Source organism: Caretta caretta, chromosome 14, assembly GCF_965140235.1.
Source record: "Caretta caretta isolate rCarCar2 chromosome 14, rCarCar1.hap1, whole genome shotgun sequence".
Lineage (NCBI taxonomy): Eukaryota > Metazoa > Chordata > Testudines > Cheloniidae > Caretta > Caretta caretta.
The window spans coordinates 15,464,985-15,490,776 of record NC_134219.1 but is presented as its reverse complement, the minus strand read 5'-3'; the positions used below and the strand labels follow the sequence as shown (position 1 = coordinate 15,490,776).

At 44.8% G+C, this 25,792-nt stretch overlaps 1 protein-coding gene across 3 annotated transcripts in view; it reads right to left on the bottom strand.

Annotated features, from left to right (window-relative positions):
- Positions 1–25,792, bottom strand: part of LLGL2 (LLGL scribble cell polarity complex component 2) — a 66,478-nt gene that overhangs the window by 5,145 nt on the left and 35,541 nt on the right. For all 3 annotated transcript variants that reach the window (XR_007352471.2, XM_048818048.2, XM_048818049.2), the window contains exons 4-21: positions 24,040–24,121; positions 22,328–22,443; positions 21,427–21,585; positions 19,822–19,984; positions 19,496–19,628; positions 18,269–18,323; positions 17,850–18,004; positions 13,739–13,956; positions 13,125–13,192; positions 11,803–11,956; positions 11,562–11,666; positions 10,102–10,394; positions 9,676–9,829; positions 4,553–4,703; positions 3,931–4,047; positions 2,152–2,318; positions 965–1,229; positions 82–235 (exon numbers count right to left, since the gene is read on the bottom strand). Coding sequence is in view for 2 of the 3 variants with exons in the window: in XM_048818048.2 (XP_048674005.2) it covers positions 82–235; positions 965–1,229; positions 2,152–2,318; positions 3,931–4,047; positions 4,553–4,703; positions 9,676–9,829; positions 10,102–10,394; positions 11,562–11,666; positions 11,803–11,956; positions 13,125–13,192; positions 13,739–13,956; positions 17,850–18,004; positions 18,269–18,323; positions 19,496–19,628; positions 19,822–19,984; positions 21,427–21,585; positions 22,328–22,443; positions 24,040–24,121 (2,709 nt within the window). In the remaining variant the exon portion in view is untranslated. The remainder of the gene's footprint in view (positions 1–81; positions 236–964; positions 1,230–2,151; positions 2,319–3,930; positions 4,048–4,552; positions 4,704–9,675; positions 9,830–10,101; positions 10,395–11,561; positions 11,667–11,802; positions 11,957–13,124; positions 13,193–13,738; positions 13,957–17,849; positions 18,005–18,268; positions 18,324–19,495; positions 19,629–19,821; positions 19,985–21,426; positions 21,586–22,327; positions 22,444–24,039; positions 24,122–25,792) is intronic.

Below are 25,792 nucleotides of genomic sequence, written 5' to 3'. Positions count from 1 at the left end.
ACACCCTTCAAACACAAGCCATAATGGAAAAGCTAATGAGAGGTAAGGTGCTCCTACAGACAGCGTTTTAGCTTGTCCTACCTGGATTTTCTTGTAGCCTTCTCCATGCCAGCTTTGTTATGCAAGTAGTTGTTGCCTGTAATTTCTGGTGTATCCACAACACATCGGGGCTCAACCAACCATTTGGTAGACAGGGAGAACCTCTCAAACTCTGATGGTGAGATCAGATAAAAACCTAGAGGGGAAAACGTAAAGGGCGTTTCGTTCACAAAAGAATGCAAGCTCAGGAGCCAGAATCCAGAATCACAGTCCAAAGGGAAATGAGAGCTAAATATATTCTACTCTCCACAGAAAGGGCATCTTGTTTCTACTTCCTCCAAACCAATGCACTTGGGCTTTGGAGAAGAGTATTGCACCTGCCTCATTAAGGGGTCAACCCAGTAATTGAACAACTGAAGATTGCTTTGTTCTCTTTTTAAAGCTGTGCGACACGTGTCCGAGACCCTGCAGTTTGAGAGTTTTCAGCTACAACCCCCAGGACAAGAGTCTGAGCAGCACCCTCTCTTTCCATAGTTATACTATGGGTTAGTTCCCTTCCTTTTGGAGATGTGGAAGGGGAAAGTGAGTGGCTTGGGAGGAGCTCCTCCCCAGATGCCAGTTTGAAGTGACAGCGTTGTGCACCAGTGACTCAGGAAGAGCTATCCAGCAGCCCAGGAAGATGCCAAAATACAGAGATGTCTTATTTTGAGGCCTGAGAAGAAATATGGAACACAACGGACACCACCCTCTACAGTGAGGTGAGTTAGCCCCTGATGTCTTTGGATCTGAATGGCTACAAAGAGAATTCAACATGCTCATTATGGAAGCAAAACCAATGCGAAGTTTAAAGAACAGTGAAACAAGCGTTCAGAAGACATGGCAGAGGCAGGTGATCTAGGGGAGCTTATGCTGTTTGTGCCATTACCTTGGCCATATTTGGTGAAGACACAGGAAGCAATGCCACTCACATCTTCCTTACGGATACAGGGGTAGCGGATCTGTAACTTGAGGAAGGGCAGAGAGATGATCTGAATGTCTCCCAGGTTAGTGAGGATGGCCAGGTCATTTTCACTATAATCATCAGTCTTGCAGCTGCCAAAGTTAGCGACTGTCACCTTTCGTACCCTACAGCCTTCCAGAGCGGTCAGCTTGAACTTCAGTTTGGAGCTAACCTTGGGCAGCGTGAATACCTGCCAGGAGGAAACAAAGCCACATAATACACCTCCACGCTGTACACTGCCAACAACCCCAGCTCAGGAATGGTGCTGCTCCCTCCTGCTTTAACAAAGCCTGGATTCATAGGGAACCTTTGCCCAACAGCATGCACAGAAATGAAGGTCTGAATCTGCCTTCCTGCTTAAAATGAGGCCTGGATATCATGGGATACTGAACAGGCATAAGTGTAGCCAGCCATGGTCTCAACTTCAGGGCCTGTTCCTGCTGTCATTCAAGTCAATGGGAACTTTGCCACTGACATCACTGGAAGAAAATGTAACGCTTCAAATCGCAGACCCTCATTACAATTTCTCTCTTGTCCTCTCAAACCCCTTCCCCTCCAGCCACAAAGGATATCCACAGGGAAAAGTTGGGATTAACCCAACAGCCCACTCTACCACATTAAAACGACAAGGAGATCCCCGATAAATTATTCCTAGAGTCTCCTTCCTTAAACCAGTCAATTACTGGTTATGTAGCTATTTGGCAAAAGCAGTGAGAACAATTTTTGAACACTTGCCAATTCTCAGTGTCCTTTGTAAAGAGTCATGTCCCCTAAACTATAATCTGCAGAATCTAAAGCTTCTCCCAATGGCCAATTACTGCAGCTGTCAAAGAGTTTTAAATCAATCTACAAACATTCCTATATTCTCCATCTGCATTATACTAAACTCCCACTTCCACTTGTCCATTTCATGCGTCAGTTCTGCCCTGACACCAAGTCTATGTTCTGTGGGGCAGGGACAGTCTTCATTTGTCTGTATGGTGCCAAGCACAAGGGAGCCAGATCCTAGACTGCAGTTCCTAGGAGCTACTGTAATCCATCCCTAGGAGTACAGATCAATACCTTAAAAGGGGGAATTTATATCAGACGAGATGCATGTGGACTGTATTTACCTTAAACTGCTCTTCAGACACCACAAGAAGTTGATGGCTGCCTTGCATATCAGGACTTTTAGAAAGGTCATGTGCTACTTCTAGCGGCTCTGGGAGGGGAGTGCCATGCCCATCCAAGACAAGTATCCCCACAACAGGAGCCCTGTGCATCAGCTGAATTTCCTTGGCTAGACAGACAAGACGTGGAGAAGGGTGAGAAAACAGACAGATATGATACCAGCCGAGAGGATGTGACAAGCATAGTGTTAGAACTCTCACACGTCCTCTTGAAATGAGACAATGCTGCATTTCTACACCCAATCTGAGTCTTCCAACTAGCAAATTGTTTATTTTTTTATTTTTATTTTTTTTTACAAGAGACCCCTATATGGCTCTTTGTGTTTGCTTCCTTTGCTTATGCACCAGCACCAGTATCTGTAGAAATGTTAGTTAACTGCTTGCCCTAAAGCCATGATTCTAGAAATGACACTTTACCAAGAGTACTTTCTAAAGCATTTTGATCAGCCATGTTAAAGCCATCCTAGGCTACAATATGCGTCTAATAATTCAACTGCTTTCATACTGTGTGATCAAACAGCTTTAGAATCCAGTTTAATTAGAATGGGCATTTAAACTGAATTCAAACATTGTTTCCAAATTCCAGCTGACAAGGGTTTAAGAAATGTATAAATGGATTAGGCTGTTATTGTAGGTTTCCCCAAAGCACCCATCAATATGTTGTCTGAGACTACTACTGATACGCACCCATCCAAGCAAGTGGTATTTGAAGCAGGAATAATTAAATGATGCTGGTCACCTAATGTACTTTTGCTCCAAACTAACACCTCCTGGATTAGCACCACAGGCAAAAGCACACAATGGTGATAAAGTCGTTTTCAAAACAGTCACATTTAGCGTATGGAAGTTCCAAAGAGTCACCTTTTAGAGATAATTTTAGGCAAAGTCCATGGATGACTCTGGCCTATAAAGTAGGGTCTTTGCCTCCTAACTAAGTGCACAAGGTCAAACGAGTTTTAAATGAGCAAGACAGCAGATTCCCACTGTTGCCGTGTTGGATAGAACTGGCTCATTTTAACCGATACACATGTACTATTAATGGTGGAGCGAAAGGATATAACGGGCCCCCCATCAGAATGATAAACTAGAAAGTGAGGGGTGGGGGCGAGAAAATGTCTTGTTGGCAGAGTTCAGTGGCTGAGTATAGGGGCAGTGCCTTCACCAGCAGCTTAATGGGAATGAAAACTAAAGAGGTTCAGGGGACAGTAGAACCCATTTACAGTAGAACCTCAGAGTTACGAACTGACCGGTCAACCACACACCTCATTTGGAACCAGAAGTACACAATCAGGCAGCAGCAGAGATCAAAATAAAAAAAAAAAAGCAAATACAGCACAGTTCTGTGTTACATGTAAACTACTAAAATAAAAGGGAAAGCAGCATTTTTCTTCTGCATTGTAAAGTTTCAAAGTTGTATTAAGTCAATGTTCAGTGGTAAACTTTTGAATGAACCACCATAATGTTTTGTTCAGACTTACGAACAATTTCCATTCCCAAGGTGTTCATAACAGAGGTTCTACTGTATAATCAAAAGCTGAACTCCGAGCTACTATTGGTCAAAACGTAATCCGATCTCTCCTCCTGGCCAACCATAATGTTTCCAAGTCATGTTGCTCTCCATTTATAACTAACAGCTTTGCAGCTTTCTAGCAGGACATAACAGCAGCCCCTCTGATTCCATTAGGGCTGTTTCACAAGTTCCCGCTAGTGAGTGATACTCACCCTGCTCTGCCTTGACAGGCTCATCCATCCTTCTCTCCGCTGGTGGAACACGCAAACAGAACGCATAGACTGTGCCTCCATTGGTGCCTGCCCACAAGGAGGGGCAGTGGCGAGAACCTGGACCAGGGATAAAGCCCATGAGCAGGGTATCTTTCCAGGAACTTTCAAACGTGATGGAATGGTTCTACTGTCTGTATGCAAATGTATATGCTCACACTAACCCAAGCACATACGTGATGAGAGGGAAATTCAAATGTAGTATCAGTTTGGTATCTGATGCATCCCCAACAGGATTAAGAGGAACCACATCCTCTCCTCGTCAGGGGATTGACTTTTGGCAGCCAGAGGTGAAGAGACTATGAATGGTGTTTAAGGCCAAAGAAGCTTCATCCTATTTGAAAACCACATACTTCAAATTCTCCCCCAAGAAGGTGAACCTGTTTAGTCATGGATCAATCAGCAGCTGGTAGTGATCATACAGAACAGCTCTGCTCTCACTCATTTACTTTGGCTCTAGACTGAATAGTTTCAGTGCTACAGGGAGTACACGAAGGGAGTGCTGGCTCTATAATCTAGACGAACATAGTGCAGAGCGTGGCGGCGGCGAGCTCCTTCTACTCACTGTCTCTCAAAAAGGTGTCTGCGAAGTACAAGGTGCGCACAAAGCCAGTGAAGGAATCTTCTGCGGACCGCGCTTCGATCTTCCTCTGGATTGGAGCCAGTTCCATCTCCTGTAATGCATCTTGGTCAAACCTGGAATTCGCCTCTTGCACCTTCACATGAAGAACAGAGGGGATGAGGCAAGTTCTCTCAGACATAACATTTCTCTTTCCTCCTCAACAATCCCTTCTAGCATAGGAGAGGCAGCAAGTAGGGATTAACAGATGCTGGTAAATTAAGGTTACTTACTTGTAACCCAAGTTCTTCAAAATGGACTCTGCATATTCACACTAGCAGGATGTTCCAGCCCAGGCCTGTGCATCCCATAAGTGTGAATGTGCAGAGGCTATTCAGTCTACCTGAATCCTACAGAAAGATGAGAATTACATTTTCATTTCCTTAACTCCCTCCTGCATATTCAAAGAAATCTGCATTTCTCCAACACTGGCCACTTTTGCTAGTGCAATAGGCTGAGCAGAGGGAGCACTGGACTTCCATTTTTGCTTGTGTTGTTGTAGCTGTATTGGTCCCAGGATATGAAAGAAACCAGCTTGGGGAGGTAATATCTCATTAGATCAACTTCCTTTGGTGAAGTTTTATTGGACCAACCTCTATTGAGAAGACAAGCTATACAGCCCCTGAAATCCAACCACCAAATAGTGACCAAGCCAGCAGACAAAGGGGATAACATCATAGTCCTCAACCATGACAACTACATAAACAAGGCCAACTGACGACCCTGACACCACTTCCCATAAAGAACTCAAAGACAACCCCACACCACAATTCACATAGGATTTTAAGGATATCATCAAATCCTTCCCCAGACAACTCCAAGAGAAACACTATCACCTCATCCCCCATGAACACATGCCAGGGATCTTATACATGCCTCCCAAGAAACACAAACAAGGGAACCCAGGCAGACCCAACATATCTGGCCATGGCGCTCTTACTCAGGAAATATCAGGACTCATAGAAACCATCCTCAAACCACTCACCACACAAAGGGCCCGCTTTCTCCAGGACATAACCTACTTCTTCCACAAACACCACAACACCAACAAGCTCTCTCAGAACATCATATTGGCCAACGGACATCACTTCCCTATACACCAACGACCCTCATGATGACGACATCACTGTTTGCCTCAAATATCTAGAAGAAAATGGACAACACTCAGATATCCACCCCAAACACATTGCCAGACTCATCCATTTCATCCTCACCCATAACAACGTTATCTTCAACAAAAAACAATTTGTCCAAACCATGCAAACAGCCATGGGTACTAGGACGGTTCCCCAATATGCCAACCTCTTCATAGGCCATCTTGAGGAAGAATTTCTGGACCATGCTCCACAAAACCAGTGACAAGCCTGAGATACATTGATGATATTTTCATCTGCTGGACAGATGACCTAAACTCCCTCAGATTTCCACCACAACTTGAACTACCACCACCCGTCCATCAAACTCCGCAATCAAACCCGCACCAGCATCAACTTCCTGAGCACCACTATCGGCTTCAACAGAACCCTCTCGCAGATCCAGCAACCAATCCAGATATGCCAAGAAATCAATCATCTACAGCCAGGCACTCAGATACCACAGAATATGCTCTGAGGAGAATATCCAGGATATACATGTTGACACACTTAAAATCACCCTCACCAAACTTCTTTATCAGAGAAGTAGATCACACCATGGAACAGGGCAACCCTAATTCCCTGAGAGCACCTGCTTCAATTTAGGGAAAAAAAAGCCACTGACTGCACATCCCTAGTTATCACATACCACCCCATACTGGAACCCATATGGGGTATCAAATAATTGCCACTCATACTTGATGGGGACCACATCCTAAAAAAAAAAAAAAAAAAATCATCTTTCTAAATCCCCTTTTCTGACCTTCAAACGACGCATCAGAAGCAAGCTCCCCACAGACCAGAATACACCAACTCAAACCAGTACCAGACACTGCCCTAACATATGCAAAACCTGCAGTCTTATATTCACTGCTATAATGATCAATACCCCACAAAACACACCTTTCAAGATCCACAGTGCCTACGCATGCGGTGCACCTTATCTGGTGAATCAAATGCGCCAACAACTATGTGGGTGAAACAAGACAATCACTATGCTCTCGAATGACCTCGGATAAAAGACAAAAATCATCATCATATCTGGGAGTGAATACTTTTCACAAAATGAACACTCCATATCTGGCCTCTCAGTCCAATTTGTCAAAGGAAACCTGCACAACACCTTAAAAGACAAGCCTGGAAGTTTAAATTCACAACTCTGCTGGACACCAAAAATCATGGACTCAGTAGCGAACCTGGCTTTCTATCTCATTACAACAATCTGTAACGCATTAACTCTTTGTTCTATGACTGCAGAAGTATTAATTGCGCATGTCATTTTGAATGGTTTCTTGCAACGTTAACTCCTTGTACTTAACAATCTGTTCCACCTTGCGTTAGCTGTGACACTGATGATCTTTCCCAGACCTGAAGAAGAGCTCTGTGGAGCTTGAACGATTGTCCCTCTCACCAACAGAAACTGGTCCAATAAAAGCGATTACCTCAGTTACCTTGTCTCTCAAAGACATCAAGTAGTTACCTTTAGAGAGAGTCTTCCTCTCTAGAGGGGAATTTAACTTTGGGTATAAAGCCTCCCTCAATCTCCCCTGGAAGATTTCTCCTCCCCTACACTATCTCTTTATAGTGTAGGGGAGGAGAAAGGCAGTGGCAAGCAAGTGAAGGAAAATGCCCAACTTTGGTCCTTGATGAATCTCTGTATTTTATTAATATTTTTATTTCAACTCCGGACAGAGCGTTTTGCCAGATAAAGATCCAAAACAGAGTTAGTCAAGTGTTCTATATCTAAATAGTTACTCCTGGGGGAATTCTGCACCATGTGTGTGCGCATAATTAATGAGCCACGCATATTTTTTTATAAGCAAAAAAACTGCAGTTCCACCTTTCACCCACCAGAAAGAGCTGTGGTGATAGAACAGAACAGGATGTCCCAGCAAGTAAGGGAAGAGAAAGACCCTGTCTTCTTCACAGTGCCTGTTAGGCCAGGTCAGGAGACAGGGGCTATCGGGAGACAGACAGTGTGGGGCTGCTGGGCAGGCGGGGAGAGGGGTGTGTGTTGTCAGATGGGCTCATAAGGGCTAGTCAGGAGGAGAGACTTGGGCAGGGGCTGAGCGGGAGTGAAGGTGCAGGGCCACATGGAGACAGGGGGTGACTGAATGGGGGCTCAGAGACACATGGGGACAGTGGGAGGGGGTGCAGGACCACATAGAGATGGGTCAGGGTGTCTGAGTGGGGGTGGAGGAACACATGGGGACAGGGGGTGCAAGGACACATGTGCCTGACTGAATGGGAGAGGCTGGGGTTAGCCAGGGTCTGCATGGGGGAAGCTTCCTAACAATCCCTTCCCATCCCCCCCCAAAAACCTATTCCATACTTTTCCCACCCATACCAAACAATCCTCCAAGTTCACACCCAGCAATTACTTCCCTCTCCCTCAGCTCCTCCATTACCCCCAACTCCTCCCCAAGCTATTGCACTGCTTCTCAGGGGTGCAGAAAATATGGTTCCATATTGTAGTTTAAATTATTTATTACTCAGAGTTCTGTACTAATATACCTAGTAAGGAATCTATTTGTCAAAAAACATTTCCTGAATCTTTTTTTCTGTATTGTTACAGAAACACTTGCTGACTGGTATTTTGAAATAAATGACTGAAAATAACTGAAACTGGTGTGATTATACTGTGTTATTTTGACAAATAAAATACACAGAATTTGAAAATATTGTGTGCAGAATTTTTAATTTTTTTGGCACAGAATTCCCCCAGGAGTAAATAGTTACCAATGTTAGGAGTGACAAGACTGAGGCCGGATACACTACAGAGTTAGGTTGATGCAAGGCAGCTTACGTTGACCTAACTATGTATGTGTCTACACTAAAATTTCGCTCCCGCCGATGTAACTGCCCTGCTACGCCAACTTATCTTCACCTTCATGAGAGGCATAGAGTCAACGTCGATGTAATTAGGGTGACTCAGTATCAGTGTAGACACTGCGTTGATTACATAGACTGTTACCAGCTTTCAACAACTATCCCACAACGCCCCGTACTGACAGTACAATTGACACAGGGACTCCTGGTGAGGATGCACACTGTCAAAACTAGGAGCTAAGTGTAGAATGCACAATTACTGTGGCAGCTATATGCCGACCTAAGTTAAGTCAACTTAATTCTGCAGGCTTGCCCTGTGTGCAGGCCATTACGTCAAGCTGCAATTTGTACAGTAAGGGCAAGTCTACACTACAAAAATAAGTTGACCTGAGTTATGTCGACGTACAGCCACCGCAGAATTGAATTGGTTTTACACGTCCATACTTTGCTCTTTCTGCTCATAGTGCATGTCCTCACCAGGAGCGAGTGCACCAATTTAACTGCTGATGTGGGACATTCTGGGATGGTATCTGAAAGGCAGCAACAGTCGATATAACTGACACGACACTGACACTGTTGACCCAACTACTTTGAGTTAAGCACTACACCTCTCATGGAAGTGGAGTAAAGTTGGTATAGTGGAGGAGTTACAACGGTGGGAGATACATTTTAGTGTAGTCGCTTACAGAGTTAGGTCAGAATAAGCGGTCTTACATTGACTTAACTCTGTAGTATAGACCAGACCTAAGACTGAAGATTAAGAACAACTGCATTACCCTGCTCTCCCCACCATGTGGTCCAAGCAGGAGTTTACAAGGCTCAGGCTTAGGGCCTGTCTACACAGGGAAGTTAGTGTGCTTTAAATTCACACACTAGCTTACTGCACACAGACTCCCCACAAGTGCACACACTTACTGTGCATGAAGGGTGTCCTGAGGCAGTTTAGCTTAATACGACTCCAAAGTGTATTAAGTGAACACACACAAAGGCACTTCAGTGTGCAGCAAGAGTGTATACATGGGGAATTAGTGCAGAATAGCTAGTGTGCACCAGCTACTGTGAGCTTACCCACCATATAGACAAGCCCTTAGAGACAGACTGACTCACCTCCCCAGTGATCCCACCACCAGCTCGCCGCTTCCTGCTAGACACCCTGCTTCTCCGGATCCGCCTGAACGACTGCCGGAGGGATTTCTTCAAGGACTTCACCCGAGACAAAGGGCCTTCCAAGGCCAGCTGGTCACTGGGATGCAACGTACATCTAAGACAAAAAAAAGATTTGGCAGGTGTGCTCAGTTGCTTTTCTGACCAGCTGGCTGGCAGTACGGGAGCAACTGGTAGCTAGGCATGTGAACTCTTACTAACAAGCACAGGAGAGACACTCATCCCAGCAGGAGAAGACTTTTCTCTATACCCATTGATCTCCATAAACCAGGAAATACCAACTCTTACTAGGACTGCCTGGAAGAGCTAGCCAGCCTGCTCCCATATCTAGGGAAGTACCCATATCATGCCAGAAAGGAAGAGACTTACTTGACAAAGACCAGTCGTTTCTGCTGGTGATCAAAGAGCCCAAAGCCATGGCTGGTACCAAAGGCCACGAGCTTCCATTCAGAGTGAAGGGCCAGTGACGTGACCACAGCAGGTGGTTGACACTGAACCAGGACAAATGGTTGGAAGCCAGGTTCAAATCGGACAGGCTCATCTCGGGCCTTTAGCCTCTCGTGACCTTTCCACTTATAGCCTTCTTGGTCCTGTAGTAAGTCTGCTTCAGCGTGGTCCACAACATGCTCTGACTCTTCATCGTTCAGTTCCATCACCAGTATCTGAGGGAACAGGAATAAGCTCAGAGGCTTTGTGCAATCCCCAGAGCTTTTAGACTCAACCTGATCTCTCGATGGCTTCAACATGCATACTTGTTTCCAGCATGACCACATGCCTCCCCATCTGACTCCTATGACAAACGGACACCCATTGGGCAAAGTTTCTATGAGAACTTTTGCCTCCCATTTTAAAAATTTCTTAATTTGATTAATTATGTTGGCAGCATGACATTCTAGCTACCAAATTTGGTTACTTCAAATCAAACCATCCTAACTCATTCAATGCTTCCTAAGAAGAGGAGAGGGCTTGGGGGACAAAGCAAAGCACAGGCGCTCATGGTCAGTTTACATGAGAGGAGACACGTTATGTCTTCACGGAAGGAGGATTGTAGCACAGGCTAATGGAAACATTATACAGACACCAAAATGGGGTCTTCTGTCACAGCAATAACACAGGCTCTTGCAAGGAACAGGAACAAGGGAGACAGCAGAGGTAGTTTACCTTTTTTGGCTGAAATACGTAAGGATCATGGGTGTCAGTCACAGAAAAGGGTTACAACAGCATCAAGCTCTGAGAACAGGGAGGGCAAAGAACCATCAGCCCCTGCTGCAGTTGCACTAGATAGCGAGAAAGCCTCAGGCCGGTTGCGTCCCCAAAGGCTCCCCAGAGGCACAGCAATACCTCCTCCGGTCAGCAGGATTGCGAACTGACCCAGCCACTTTAAATTGTCTCCAAGCTTCTCCGTTATATGAATGTTGCAAGGTGGTGCCACTTACTGATTAGGCACCAGCAACACCAGGATCCAACTGGCTAGCTAGCAGGCAGTGTGCCTGCACAAAATGCAAATAGCGAAGGCGTACAGACAACAGGCAGAGACAATCAGGGGGAAGTTTTAAAAAGCTGAAGCATAAAAACCCAGGTAGCTGGCAACTACCTCAGGGCTGAAGGGTCAAGTCAGACAGAAGGGGGAGAATACAGTATAGACAAGAAGGAGCTGACAGATAGGGGGACCTTCCACAAAATGGCTCTATTTACAGAGTGAAGAAAACTCACCCCCAGAGGGGAATCAATTTTGTCCTCCATTTCTAGTTTGTGTTGTATTTCCTATGCTAGTCAAGAAGCACTCTTAAAAGCAGACCACCAAAAAATCAGTTTTACAGTTTCAGTACCTGCCCTGCCGTACCAGCTACGGTCAGATAGCCGCTGTATTTACACAGGTAAATCTTCTGGATCCCGAGCCTGGGGTCATCGCTGTAAGGGTCAAAGGAACCAACCTGGTGGATGGAATGTAAAGAGGTCACATCAACACAAGCTGGCCTTAGCACTGCAGCTGCAAAGTGGATAGGCAACAACAGTAGGAATGCAAACTCTCTAGGTTCAGAAAGTTTACCTGAGTGACTGCCATCTCACCTTACGCAGCGGAGGCCATTCATCCTCACCCAGCGGGTTCATGTTGTCATTGGGATCTGCATCTGTGAGGAAGACCCTCACAGTGCTCAGCTTATAAAGGAGGCGCAAGCAAACACCTGAAGCATCCCAAAACCGCACAGTGCCATCCTCGTGCCTGATGGGGAAGAGTCAGAAACAAGTCATTCACTAATAGCTGTCGCAGCATGGGGAGAGAGCAGGAGGGAAAGAGACAGAAAGAGAAAGCAGAATCCCCCCTTCTAAGAGACCAGCTATTTTAAAGACAGGAGGCACAACCTGAGACATACATGCTAAGGTGTGAAAGCAGTCCTTTTACACATCCCTGAATCCTAGGGAGAATTTTAGTTTGCACTCCTACTGGGTTTTATGAAGCTGATGTTGTAAAATAAAAGGATTTAAGAACACTGACAGAGCCAGAAATAGGAAAGGAATATTACCTTCAGTTCACCTCCATCCCCTTACTCCTAGCCCGTAGCAACAACAACATTCTGAGTCATGGGTGACTGCTCTGCTAATGCAACTTTGATCTTTCCTGCAGCACCCCTGCACCTCTAAGAAGAGCTAGTTGTGTCAAGAATCCCGACACTGAAAATCCTATAGAATTACCTGGCAGGGATGTTTGAAAAGTGTTGTGAAATTCCAGATGAAAAGCAGTAGAGGGGCAGACTTCTTGTACAACATGGACAGGGAAATTATCTCATTCTAGCATCCAGTGTAACATCAGAAACTGAAATGTCTAGACCATACGGGTCTGACTGTGCTCATTTGTATCAATTATGTAAAACTGCTGCAACTCCCATAGAAAGAAAAGGAGTACTTGTGGCACCTTAGAGACTAACCAATTTATTTGAGCATGAGCTTCCGATGAAGTGAGCTGTAGCTGTATCAGATGACAGAACGAGGAGTAATGGTCTCAAGTTACAGTGGGGGAGGTTTAGATTGGATATTAGGAAAAACTTTTTCACTATGAGGGTGGTGAAACACTGGAATGCGTTACCTAGGGAGGTGGTAGAATCTCCTTCCTTAGAGGTTTTTAAGGTCAGGCTTGACAAAGCCCTGGCTGGGATGATTTAACTGGGAATTGGTCCTGCTTTGAGCAGGGGGTTGGACTAGATGACCTTCTGGGGTCCCTTCCAACCCTTATATTCTATGATTCTATGATTCTAAGTGGTGACCTACTCTCTGCAGAAGAGAGCTCAGGAGTCAAGTCTATTCATGTGACACTTATGACAGGAACACACGCAATTCAAAAATGGGTAAATACTGGGCAGGAAGCCTTGATTTTTATCAGTTTAAGCACTTACCCTGTAAGGAGCAGGTCCCTCTGGGGAGGATCTGGAGCCAGGTTGGTGCCACCATCTATCAGCCAGGGCTAAAAAGAAAACACTCTTGAAGACCACACCATGACTGACTGTGAAATGAGAGTGCAACAGAGCATGCCATAGAGAGGGAGGAGAACAGGAAAGCATGAGCTACAAGGAAAGAGCATCTGTCTGTGCGTATTCTGTTAGCCTTTGTTTGGATTAAGATTAGATGTACTAGTTCTGATCTCATCAGTTGTACTTTCTTGGTTAGGAGTTGTTATATTCAAGTTTCCTCTTTAAGAAGCTGCTCTGGCTGACAGCTCCTGGTTTAGAAGCAGCTTTGCTTGCTAGCACTGACTGCTGGAAACAATCTGAGCTGGAGCTCACTTTTACTAAGAGCTGCTGAAAGCTGGAGAACTAAGTATTTTGAATTCCAAATAGTTGTCTTCACTAAGTCGGTGGTCTTTTGGGAGCAGGACTTCTTAGTACTACCACCAACCACAACAGTGCTTCACTTGGCATTCTGCAGCCAGCCGGGCAGAAAAGATACCTACTGAGTATGTTATAATGTTCTTATGTGCATGTGAATGGGTGCATGCTTAAAGCTGCCGTACCATATTTGAGTAATGAGAGTTCTGTTTGCTTCCAGCGCTGATCACCCTCTCCCACAGTTTCAGTGGGATATTGGAGACGTGGTGTGAACAGGTGATGGCTGAGCAGTGGAGAGATGCCAGGTACGGAGGATGGACTGCTGGCCAGCCTGCACTCTTTAGGTCTATTACCACCAGCTCTTCTTCGGCTAGCACCACCATAGCAGAGGGGTCATCAAACTCTGTGCAAAGAAAATTCATTGAAACTATTCAACTGGCTTATTCACTGGGTTTTGATAGTGCTTTGATAAGATGATGCACCTAGTGCTTTAATCACAAAATTAGCTACATATGCTCTAACAGTAGAAATACGCTTCCTATAGAATAGGTATGAAAATATATTCCCATGAAGCTTCTCCCCACAAACATGATTGTGAACAGCAGTAAATAAATACTCCTCAACTATTTTTGGACTAACCTGCATATTTAGCCAGAAACTCGAAACAGCTCTCAACAAGTGTGACAAAACCTCAGCAGCATTAATAGAAAGTCCTGCAGAGGGTCAGCCACATTGTTGACCAAATCTGACTCCTAATGTCATTTGGGTACATCTAGACTGCAATAAAAGACCTGTGGCTGTACCTGGGTCAGCTGACTCGGGCCCATGGGGCTCAGGCTGTGGGGCTAAAATTTCACTGGAGACATTCAGGCCCTGGCTCTGAGACCCTCCCGCTTTGCAGGGTCTCAGAGCCTATGCTCCATCCCCAGCCTGAACAGCTATACTGCTATCTTTAGCCCCACAGCCCGTGAGCCCAAGTCAACTGACCCAAGCTCTGAGACTCAGTGGCGTGGATTTTTTTATTGCAGTGTAGATATACCCAAGAGGCCTTTGACCTACAGTTAGCTAATAATGGCTGGGATGGATGGGTATGTATTCTCACCCCGGCAATGACTGTTTCAGTGCTCTGTTAAGACCTCAGTCCCTCAAGGCTAAGCTGCTTAAAAGCAGTAATGCAGCAGGTTCTGGGAAATGCTGTGCTACTTGGAATTGACAAATGTTTACATTTCAGCTCTCAGACATCTGAAGCTTCCCTGCTTCTGGTGTGCTGTGCCATCTGCAATGCTTGAAAAGAACATTTCTATACCTGTAACAGCACTACAATTATCAATTACGTACAAAAAGCCATTAATGCAACCACAAAGCTGAGACGTATAGAATTCCGTATTACTGTATATGGTATTAACACTCAAAAGCTCAACCAGAATTTTGCTCAGGAGGGGGCTCAGATTACTGGCAGCCCCAAATGTGAGTGGCAATGCGACCCTGCGCACCAGGACCACAACACCACTTACTCAACTTTGGCCTGGACAGCCCGTCATCAGGACAGGGGGCTGGCTAGGCCAAATCTGAATGAGTGGCATTGCATCCTGGTGCACAGGGTCACAATGCCACTCACTTAAGTAGGGGCTAGACAGCACTCCCATCTCGTCATGGGCCCTCTGCGCCCCTCTCCCTTCACTGCACCCTGATATTCATGCTTTTACATATGTTGCAAGGCAGCCATGTTACTGATGGGAAAACCAAAGTTGGGCTCTACCCATATCTAAATTATTTATTAATGCAGGTTTTTCAGCTCTTTAAAGAGCATCATATAAAAACTACATAAGTGCACTTTATTTTAGTGGAAAATCTAAAAGTGAACACAGCTGCATTCACATCAACGCAGCCCACTTATCATACCCCAAACAGCTCTCCTTGGCCATCTCTCTGCTCACAACTCTATTTGGATTAGTTTTCCACCATTAATTCACCTCCTGCTCACTTGTCTGACCATCTGAAGTATAAGACTCACAAGTAACAAAATCTCCTAAACAAACCCTACAAGATACTCAGTGTATTAATATTTGCTTTAAGTGCATTATTTCTCTACCTCACACTGGGTTAGGAGTCAGGTGATCTGGGTTGTACTTCTGGCTCTGGCCTGCTGAACAACCCTAGTCTAGTCACTTCTGTGACTCAGTTTCTCCATATATAAAGTGGTGGTGGGGATACGATATAGCTAAAAGAACTAAGTGTTTTGTTATTTTGCTCCTCAGTCTGCTGTCCTTCACTGTGCCTAATTGAGATAAACTCTGCAGGGCAACGACCCAGTCTCTTGTACATCCATAGAGCACCATGCAGCTATAAGCACTATATAAATATAGTGGGCACTGCACCTTGGTACAGCATTAATAGTATGGACAGTACACTGTAGATGCACAGTCTAACAGTACAGGCAATAGTGTGTAACGCATGTGTCTCCCATCCATCCACCCACTAACAGCTGGAAACAAACAGGAATATCCAATCTGCATGTTTATTTTTTTAAAAGTATTCTCAGTCTGAAGATGGGGAAGGGAAAGAGCTGCCTTCTAGAATCATGCTGCTATACACAAGCTTCACACTCATTCATTCAAGTGGCTTTGGGATATAGCCACCCCTCGCTACTTCCATCATGAAGAACACTCTAAGGGGCACGTAAGGTGAGCTGGGCAGATCCACTAGTATTAGGCACTCAGCCACAAGGAAGCTTGCTGACCACAGACACGACATTTAGTTGTAAATAACTTCCTGGTCTGAAGTGCTGCAGCTACAGCTTCCTCTAACAGCTCCTGCATGCACACATTAGAAACACAGGCAAACTGGATTGCTCAATTCTTGGGCAGTACAAGCTTGGTAGCTTGTAGTTATTTCAGGCTAAAGCCTCTTAATTCACATCCAGGAATTGTGTTTAGAAGTGTCAAGTGTGATCATAAAACTCTGATTATTCCAACTTCAAATATATTCTCTTGTCAGCATCTCAGAGCCAACACTTGCAAGGTTAAAAAAAATTGGCTCATGTGCTTCTATAGGATGTATAAAGGAGGACTGAAAGCTTGTCTTTTAAAATAAGAAATTCAGGTCTTGTCTATCCTAGAAGACACTGTAACCTTATCTGCAATAGGTAGTTAGTGTCAACAAGGTTATAGTGACAAACATCTTTCCTGCTTTCATCATAAAGAAGCAATTAAAGTCCAACTGAAAAAAATCCTTTAAAGCCATGGAAACAGCTACAGTGTTTAGTTTCCAAACTAGATGTCTGCTTCTCCAAGACATCTATCTATTAAAACTGGAAGTCTTCTCTGTATTATAGACCACCATAAACTGAAAAACCTAGCAAGGCTAAATAGCACATGACAGGAGAGAGTTGCTCACAGAACCCCCGAGGCACTTAGTTCTGCAATTCACTCAACCATTTTTATTTTTTTTTAAACAGTGTATTTCTGTAACTTAAAATAACTAAGTTGACATCTGTTCTGAAGGCGAGATCAGTAGCAATAGTGAAATGGGCAGGAGAACCAAAAAGGTTTTGGGGGAAAAAAAAAAAAAGAGTCAGGTGGGGGCTGGATCATTGACACATTCAGATCTGATGGATAAAGAGAGGAAGTGATTCCAGGTATTGCAAACTTAGGTAGCAAAGGCTCCACATTGCTAGCAGGAAAAGGAGAAGCTATGGGACATGCTGATCGGGAGCTGGTGGAACAAATACGATTGAGTCATTTCTAAGCTGTATAAAAAAATGTAAACATTTGTGTTGGCCAGCAGAGAATTAATAAAATGCTTTGTATACCGACCCTTAGTTGTAACCTTACCCTTTGTTCATATGCTACATGGAGCCTCATGTCATAAACCCAGACACTAATTAAGAAAGCTACTCACTCCCAGTCTGAGATTGTTTTTTTTAATTACAGTCCCCTTTGACGCGCTGTCTCTTAATAGAAATATTCAGAACTGGATCTTGTAACTTAATCATGCTCCATGTCCAGCCTTGCTCTGTTTCCATGAGCTGATAAGAGCGTGAACAATAATACAACAAGTGGGTTTTAGTGGGTGCTTACGAAGTTTATAGCTGATCCATCACTGCTGCCAGTATTTCACACTTCACTTATAAATTGCATCTTGAGACAGTTAAAATGATACAAAACAACCCAACACAAGCAAAACAGTGCTTTGCATCTAAGCTGCTACTTGTCATGTCCAGAATCTCCACCCATAGAGCAACTCCAGGCTGCCCCTGACTCTTCAGAAGAGAAGGGGCACCTTGTCAACACATACCTGCAGCAGGATCTGCATTGCAGATGACAAAGTAGTCTATCACCCGCGATGTAAAGTCAAAGGCAGTCTGCTGGCTGCCATGGATGACAGAGATACTGTGCCGGTCACCATAGCTAGCCCGGGGCATCCCTCCTTGGAATATAATGTAAGGTAGCCTTAAAAACAAAGACACACAACGTTTGTGCTCTCTTTAGAGTCCATCTATTTCACCAAAAACTTATTAACTGAGAAAGTTTAAGGCCCCAATGTTTGACAAAGGCTCCCTACAGTGTTACTCAAAAGGGGCTACATGTGAGAGACCAGTGTAGTCAGCAACGGATTACAAGAAAACTTGTGCTTCCCCACCCCCAACCCCTTTATTATCTTAAACATCTCTTGTAAACAGTAGGTGGGAGGGAAATGAATAAACGAGAACCTACCCATTCTTTGTCGTCTGCCAATAAATCTTGGAAATGGCCTTGCAAGGGAAAGGACCTAGGATGACAGATTTACAAAGTTACCACAATTGTAAGATGCATCTTCCATTAGGTGGCGTTCATATTTCTAGCAAGGGGAAGCAGAGTGGAAATTGAAGGCCCTTTTTAATTATTCTGCTTAATAGTGACAAAAGTGCCAAATACATGGTAGGGCCACACAAGCTGAATAGTATGTGGAGCAGTGGCACCTCACTGTGCTGAACTCAGAGAAGCAGTACTTTCTCTAGGAGATGCCATTTCTCGTAGTATTATTCAGTGCGAAGAAGGCTAAGGCCAAAGGGTAGCTGACTTGTACTGCTGTCAGTAATGCAGTTCTGGTTACTATCACCTCTGCATTAACTAGAAGTGCCTCAATTTCCAGCACTCTCTTCTGGTTAACGCAGGGGTGATAGTAAGCTCTAAAGGCCAGATCAGGCCAATATGGAGGCCTCCATATGGCAAAAGGAAGAAGTCATCCTCTTTTGAGGAGTTTCAGCCAACAAGAGGCATCACTTCCTCTTTAGCACTGAAGTAACAGACCAGAGAAGAAATTCAACTAGCTGGTAACTGGATTGGCTGGCTATATGGATACTTAGGGCAGCTTGCTATTACATAAGTATAAATGTATATATGTATAAAAGCCTGTGTAACTTCCTGCTCTGGGTACAGGATTTGAGATTCTAGTCTCCCTGTACCTTTTTGAAGCTTCAAATAAACTTTTCTGCTTCTCCACCCCGTTGTAATTATTGAGTGAAGCACACCGGGTAACGAACCCCTGCTGTTGTTTTGCCTCTTGGCACTGCGTGCCGGCAGCAAGCTGGACACCTGACTCAGAACAAGGAATAAAACTGAATCCCTAGCTCCTTTCCCAATCATGTGAGCTATGCTTCTGTACGCAGATTTTTACCTCCTGCTCATCTATGCTCAGTACAGACATTCAGTTAGACATCCTTACTTCAGCAGAGTTCAAAGCCAAAGCAAACTGGATTTAAGAGACCCCTTTGAGTTAAGATGTTTAATGCCCATTGGGGCAACAGCTCTGCATTGCGCTGCCATGACTACACACCAGGGGAGAGCTTGTCTCCGAGATCCCAGAGGGGCTTGAAGCGACTTTGAATTTAAGAGCAGTTCAACAAAAGCAGTTTAAGCCTCAGCACAGAAGCAGTTTGTTTCTATCACACATATACTGACCATAAGGCACTTTGCTTTCCAGGGGCTCAGGCTGCCTGTTATCATTGGATACTGGCCACTGGGCATAACTTCCATCATAATGGCAGCTAATGATTTGACGGCCATCCTTCTGCCAAAAGAGGTTCTCCAGTTGCTAGGGAGGAAGAGACACAGAATGACCGACATCCAGAGAATCTTTAACCCTTCTAGAACCGGAATATACATTCATAAGAGCGAAATAACGGAGTTGGCTCTCCCTGTACCTCCTGGATCTATTTCTTCAGAGAACCCTGGAGAGAGGGGGGCTCACCTTGCTCATGCCCAATGATTTCAGCCCTCATTAATACCTGACTGCCCAGGAAGTGGTGCGACACTCTTTTGTTATGCACGTCCCAGAGGACAATGAGGCCCCTGCTGTATCCAATCAGAATCTGGCCAGGGTTCCTGGGATGCTCCCGTAAGGCTTCAACCAATTCAAACGACCGCCTGTTACGATAGTCTTCTGGCACCCTGGGCAAAATGCGGAGAAAAATTAATCCACGTGCACCTGCCTATGACAGCCACATTGACCGCGTAAGTATGGGAGAGAAACATGCTGGGAAGGACAGGGAAGGTGAAACTCTTAGAAGGGTGAGAACAAGCATGGCATCTTTTAAAACTCAGCCAAGATCCTTACGATTTGCAGGGCATTAAGCAAGGAAACTACTGTGGAGACTCTAAAAGAGAGGACCTCCTTGCCCAGTCCCACCATCAGAAGGGGAAATCAGATGCCTGTGATGAAATCTACAGCAGGAAGCCCACAAAGCGGGGAGTAGAAAGGATGTGAGCTATCTCCCTCTCCAGTCCCACTGACAAGGGCAGGGAAAGAGTGGAGAGGAGAGCCACAGGCAGTGGGATGAAGCTGACACGAGCCTGTTGCCAACCGTTTGTGCTTACAGCCAGCACTGGAAGCAACGCATTCCACAAAATGTGTTTTTTGGTGAGACTCCCACCTCAAAAGGTTACAGGTACATAAGGAATCAGGGCAAAATTTTCTAAAGCATCCAAAGCACCATAGGAACCTTGGGCATTTTTGAAAACATTACCCTGAGTTTCTGTAGACATAGCAAAGAGGTAGCAACTTTGCCCATCGCCCATATAAAAAATTAAATGCCTTGTTAAACATTCTGGAACCTTAAATTAATTTAATATTTGTTGGCGAGACTTGGATACATCATCATGAGTAAGGGTACAATTATGTCACTGAGGTTGCAGAAGTGACAGAATCCATGACATTGGAGCACTGCAGCAGTGGCTGGGGGACCCTGGCACTCCCCAGCCTCACAGGGCAGTGGAGGATCTCCCCTCCCTCCCCCCCAAGCTCCCAGCCGCTGCTGATGGCAGGGGATCCCCCCGCAGCTCCTCACCCCTTGCAGGAGTTGGGGGGCCACAGCTCCCAGCCACTGCATGCAACGGGACAGGGTGCCGGACCCTCCTGCCTCCTCATTTTGTCAGGAATGTTTTTACTAAAAGTCAGGGACAGGTCATGGCTTCTGTGAATTTTTGTTTATTGCCCATGACCGGTCCATGACTTTTACTAAAAATATCCATGACAAAATTGTACCCTTAATCATGAGGGACTGAGCACTAGATGAGACAGGCACAGCATTTGCAGACCTACTGCATGCTTCCCCTAAATAGTTCTGCAATGTTCTACAGCACCTCTGCTATAACTGTCTTGGGTTATTCCTGTCCAGAGAATACCATCTGTATAACGCAGACAAACTAGGGCCCAGAGTAAGGATTTGTCTCTCCAACACCATCCAACATTTGCAGCCTGTAACATTTAATATAAGTTAGGCTCCAGTGTACAAACTGGAATAAAAAATTGGTTAAGTGCAACACACAAACTTTTCCCTTCTGTCATGTCTATACATGACCAATCCCATTGGTCAATATACCCGTTTGCTCACCGCTGCAGCACTGCCTCAGAGGTGATGGTCCTATCCTCTAACAGTCTGAAGGACGGGAGCTCTACCACAAAGACATTGCCACTCTCAGTGCCAAGGTACAGAACTTCCCGTGATGAATGTGGAAGGACAACCGTAATCTGGGTGGCACTTGGAGGAGATCTGTGAATGCAAAAAGAAACCAGTTAACTGCCTGTGAAGGAGATCAGTTCTAGAGAGAAGCAGCTACGGTATTCATTTAAACAGCTCCATAGAGCCTCAGATGAAAGCTGACCCCTGCTTTACCCATAAGCCATTTGCAAGAGATTCAGTAAGCATTTTGCTGGACAAATGGAGCTTTGAGCCAGGATCTTGGTTTTTTTGGAAGCAGAACACCAGCTTTAAAATAAACCTAAAAATAATCCAGAAATGCATTGATAGAGAGCGGTGTGTGTTAGTCACTATTAAGGGGAAACTCATCTAACTACCCACAGGAGCAGAAATAAATAAGTTGTCCAGAAACTGGAAAAAGTTAAACTAGAAATACTGGAATATTTTAAACTGTGGTTTAAATGATTTAGTTAAATCTGTGGACACGCTTACTGATGTAAGAGTAGTTACAGGGGTAAGCTCAACATATATGTCAGGTTTAAATTGATTTGAGTGAGTATACAGAGTTGCACAGATTTAAACTAAATGTATTTTAAAAATAGGCCTTTAAATTGGTGCACCTTTGTATTCAGATGAGGCCTCATTCAAATCCTGTTGACACCAATGGAAAACACCCCTCCTATTGACTTCAGTCGAAAGGTGGATTGGGCCCTAAATCAGGGCACTGTGAACTAAGCCATGTCAGAGTGCACTTCATAAACTGCTGTGTGGGTGGCACAGGAAGGAGAGAAAGAGCAATATTAGAGCACAATACCCAGGAGGCCCCCGAAGTGTGAAGCTTTGCTCCTCCTGCAGCTCAGATGCCCCACTATGCTGCTTCAGGCTCCAGAGATGCAAGCTGTTATCATCCAGCAGTGTCACCAGCTGGCACTAAAATCAGGAGACATGATCATAAAGAAAGCAACTATTTAAAAGCAGTATACTAAGTCAAGCAATAAACCACTGCTGTTCGGGGATTACCTCAGTTAATCCAGGATTCAGGAACCGGTCGCACAGAGCAGCGGGCTTACACAGTTATATTCAGCAGAATTCTGCTGACTCAGGCAGTAAGGGACTTCGGGACTACACAGAATGGCCTGCAGGCTTAAAAGCATTTGTCGTCTGCTTCTTATCCAATATACCAGCAGGGAGGGATGAGGGTCTGATCCTCTGAAGGATGCAATATTAGCTGCACTTTCATCAATTGGTAAATCCCACACTCTGCTACCTATTTCAGAGAGCTATGTTGTAGCTAGCACACAGTATTTACTTCCTTCATGGTTTGCTGAGGTGGGTACACACCCCTCCACACCCCTGCTTTGGGAGTTGCTGGTGTATTCCACTTCACCACTCATCCTGCATTCTTTGCGTCCAACTTCATTCTCGAGGGTGGTGCCACAGACTCCTTTTATGAGCCCAGCCCTGCCAGTTGTAATTCAAATGAAGCATTTTTTGCCTGCTGAAGCCACACCTGGTACAACATGCAATACTCCCCCATGGGAGTTTCAGTTTATACCATTAAATTTTGCGTGGTTTACTATCTAGAGAATTCACACCCTCTCATAATACAACACTGCTCTCCCCAAATGGGTGAGTCAGACAGTAAAAAGAAAAGGAGTACTTGTGGCACGCTGGTCTACTAATTAGTCAGGTTGCGGGCGGGGGGAGGGAGGGGAACGGGGAGGAAGGCAGTTAGAAAGCCAACAGGCATCTGGGGAATTTTATCTTCCCATTTTTAGTTAGTGGTGAAGCCATACTATGCAAGAGCAAAGGAAGGAAGCTTAAAAGTGGCTAGGTTAGCCAAAGCATGTCAGGCCAAAGAATGATGAAACCTGCTGAACAGCAGCTGCTGTGTCACCTGGCGAGCACTACATAGCACAGAGGAAAAGGGCTCCACCACTACAGGAATGCAGGTTGCAATACAAAAGGAAGCCCTTTCAGACAGCCTCTTGCAACAGCAACTATCCTAATCCTGACAGGTTTCAGAGTAACAGCCGTGTTAGTCTGTATTCGCAAAAAGATAAGGAGTACTTGTGGCACCTTAGAGACTAACCAGTTTATTTGAGCATAAGCTTTCGTGAGCTACAGCTCACTTCATTGGATGCAGTGCATCCGATGACGTGAGCTGTAGCTCACGAAAGCTTATGCTCAAACTGGTTAGTCTCTAAGGTGCCACAAGTACTCCTTTTCTTTATCCTAATCCTGTTGCCACTACCACCAGGTACTTTCTGAGCTCAATTAAAGGTGCTCTCTCTATGTTTATGACTAACATCTTCACGACAATGGGTGCAATTTACAGCACAACGAACAACACTGCGGAGGCCTGTCACAGACCCAGCATTTCTAGGACACAGACATTACACAGCCCAAAAGGATTCTAGAACTCAGGGCTTGGAGGTGAGTCCATCCATCCTCCATTTCCAAGTCAATGGGTTTTCAAAGGTGCTCACACACACACAGTAACTGAGGTATATGAATTCCACTCACCTGGCCAGGAATAAAGTGTATCTGCATGACGGTATTATTCTCTTCATGTAAACCCATAAACTCCACCCCAGGAGCACCATATCTGAAATGTTTGTTGAGGATCAACAGTATTAAAGATCACCCACAGCTACAATCACCTGAGGAGCAGTTGCTAGCAAATGAGATGAGATTTAGTTAGAAACCAAGTGGAATCAGTGGTGATCATAGATTCCTTTGAATCCATACATGCCTAGTTCAAGTTTAGTGTGCACACAACAATGGAAAGCAAGTTCAGGAGTTTTTATTTGGTAGTTTGGAGGAGATGTAGAAAGGGTGGCTGCATCCTGCTTTCTCTAAAGGTTGTTAGTGGTTTCCCACACACTTCAATCCCTGCTTAACCAATCTGTAACCAGGAGACAGATAGCTAACGCCTTCCTGCAGAGCTCAGCCTCTCTGAACACAAACAGTGCTGGAAATGATTAAGCAAGCAGACAGCTCTAACTTTTCCTTTCTGGGTTGGAGTGAACGCCTCTTTCATTCCAAACTCAGCTGGCCTTGTGTCATGGGAACCGCCTCTCAGTGCCTTTGTGTATACACAATACACGCTATCCTGGGACTGGACAAACAACTGCCTTCAACAGTTTTACTTCTGGCCCAACATTAGGGGACTTTAATCCAGGAAGCAGAACGTCTTCATGGCAAACTTCAACCTTTGAGATGGTATTCATTAAAAAAAATAGTCTCCCTCTCCCACTTTACAGTATTAAGATAGCCTGGGAGCTTACAATAAGGGACAATTTGGTTTTAAGGCCAGAAAGGATCATTATGCTCATCTAGTCTGATCCTCCACATACGATCTTACTTGCTAAAAGGAATTTGTTGTATGCAGTGTTATTGTAACCATGACAGGTTTCAGAGGAACAGCCGTGTTAGTCTGTATTCGCAAAAAGAAAAGGAGTACTTGTGGCACCTTAGAGACTAACCAATTTATTTGAGCATGAGCTTTCGTGAGCTACAGCTCACTTCATCAGATGTATACCATGGAAACTGCAGCAGACTTTATATATACACAGAGAATATGAAACAATACCTCCTCCCACCCCACTGTCCTGCTGGTAATAGCTTATCTAAAGTGATCAACAGGTGGGCCATTTCCAGCACAAATCCAGGTTTTCTCACCCTCCACCCCCCCCCACAAATTCACTCTCCTGCTGGTGCTAGCCCATCCAAAGTGACAACTCTTTACATAATCAAGTCGGGCTATTTCCTGCATAAATCCAGGTTTTCTCACATCCTCCACCCCCATACACACACAAACTCACTCTCCTGCTGGTAATAGCTCATCTAAACTGACCACTCTCCAAGTTTAAATCCAAGTTAAACCAGAACATCTGGGGGGGGGGGGGGGTAGGAAAAAACAAGAGGAAACAGGCTACCTTGCATAATGACTTAGCCACTCCCAGTCTCTATTTAAGCCTAAATTAATAGTATCCAATTTGCAAATGAATTCCAATTCAGCAGTTTCTCGCTGGAGTCTGGATTTGAAGTTTTTTTGTTTTAAGATAGCGACCTTCATGTCTGTGATTGCGTGACCAGAGAGATTGAAGTGTTCTCCGACTGGTTTATGAATGTTATAATTCTTGACATCTGATTTGTGTCCATTTATTCTTTTACGTAGAGACTGTCCAGTTTGACCAATGTACATGGCAGAGGGGCATTGCTGGCACATGATGGCATATATCACATTGGTGGATGTGCAGGTGAACGAGCCTCT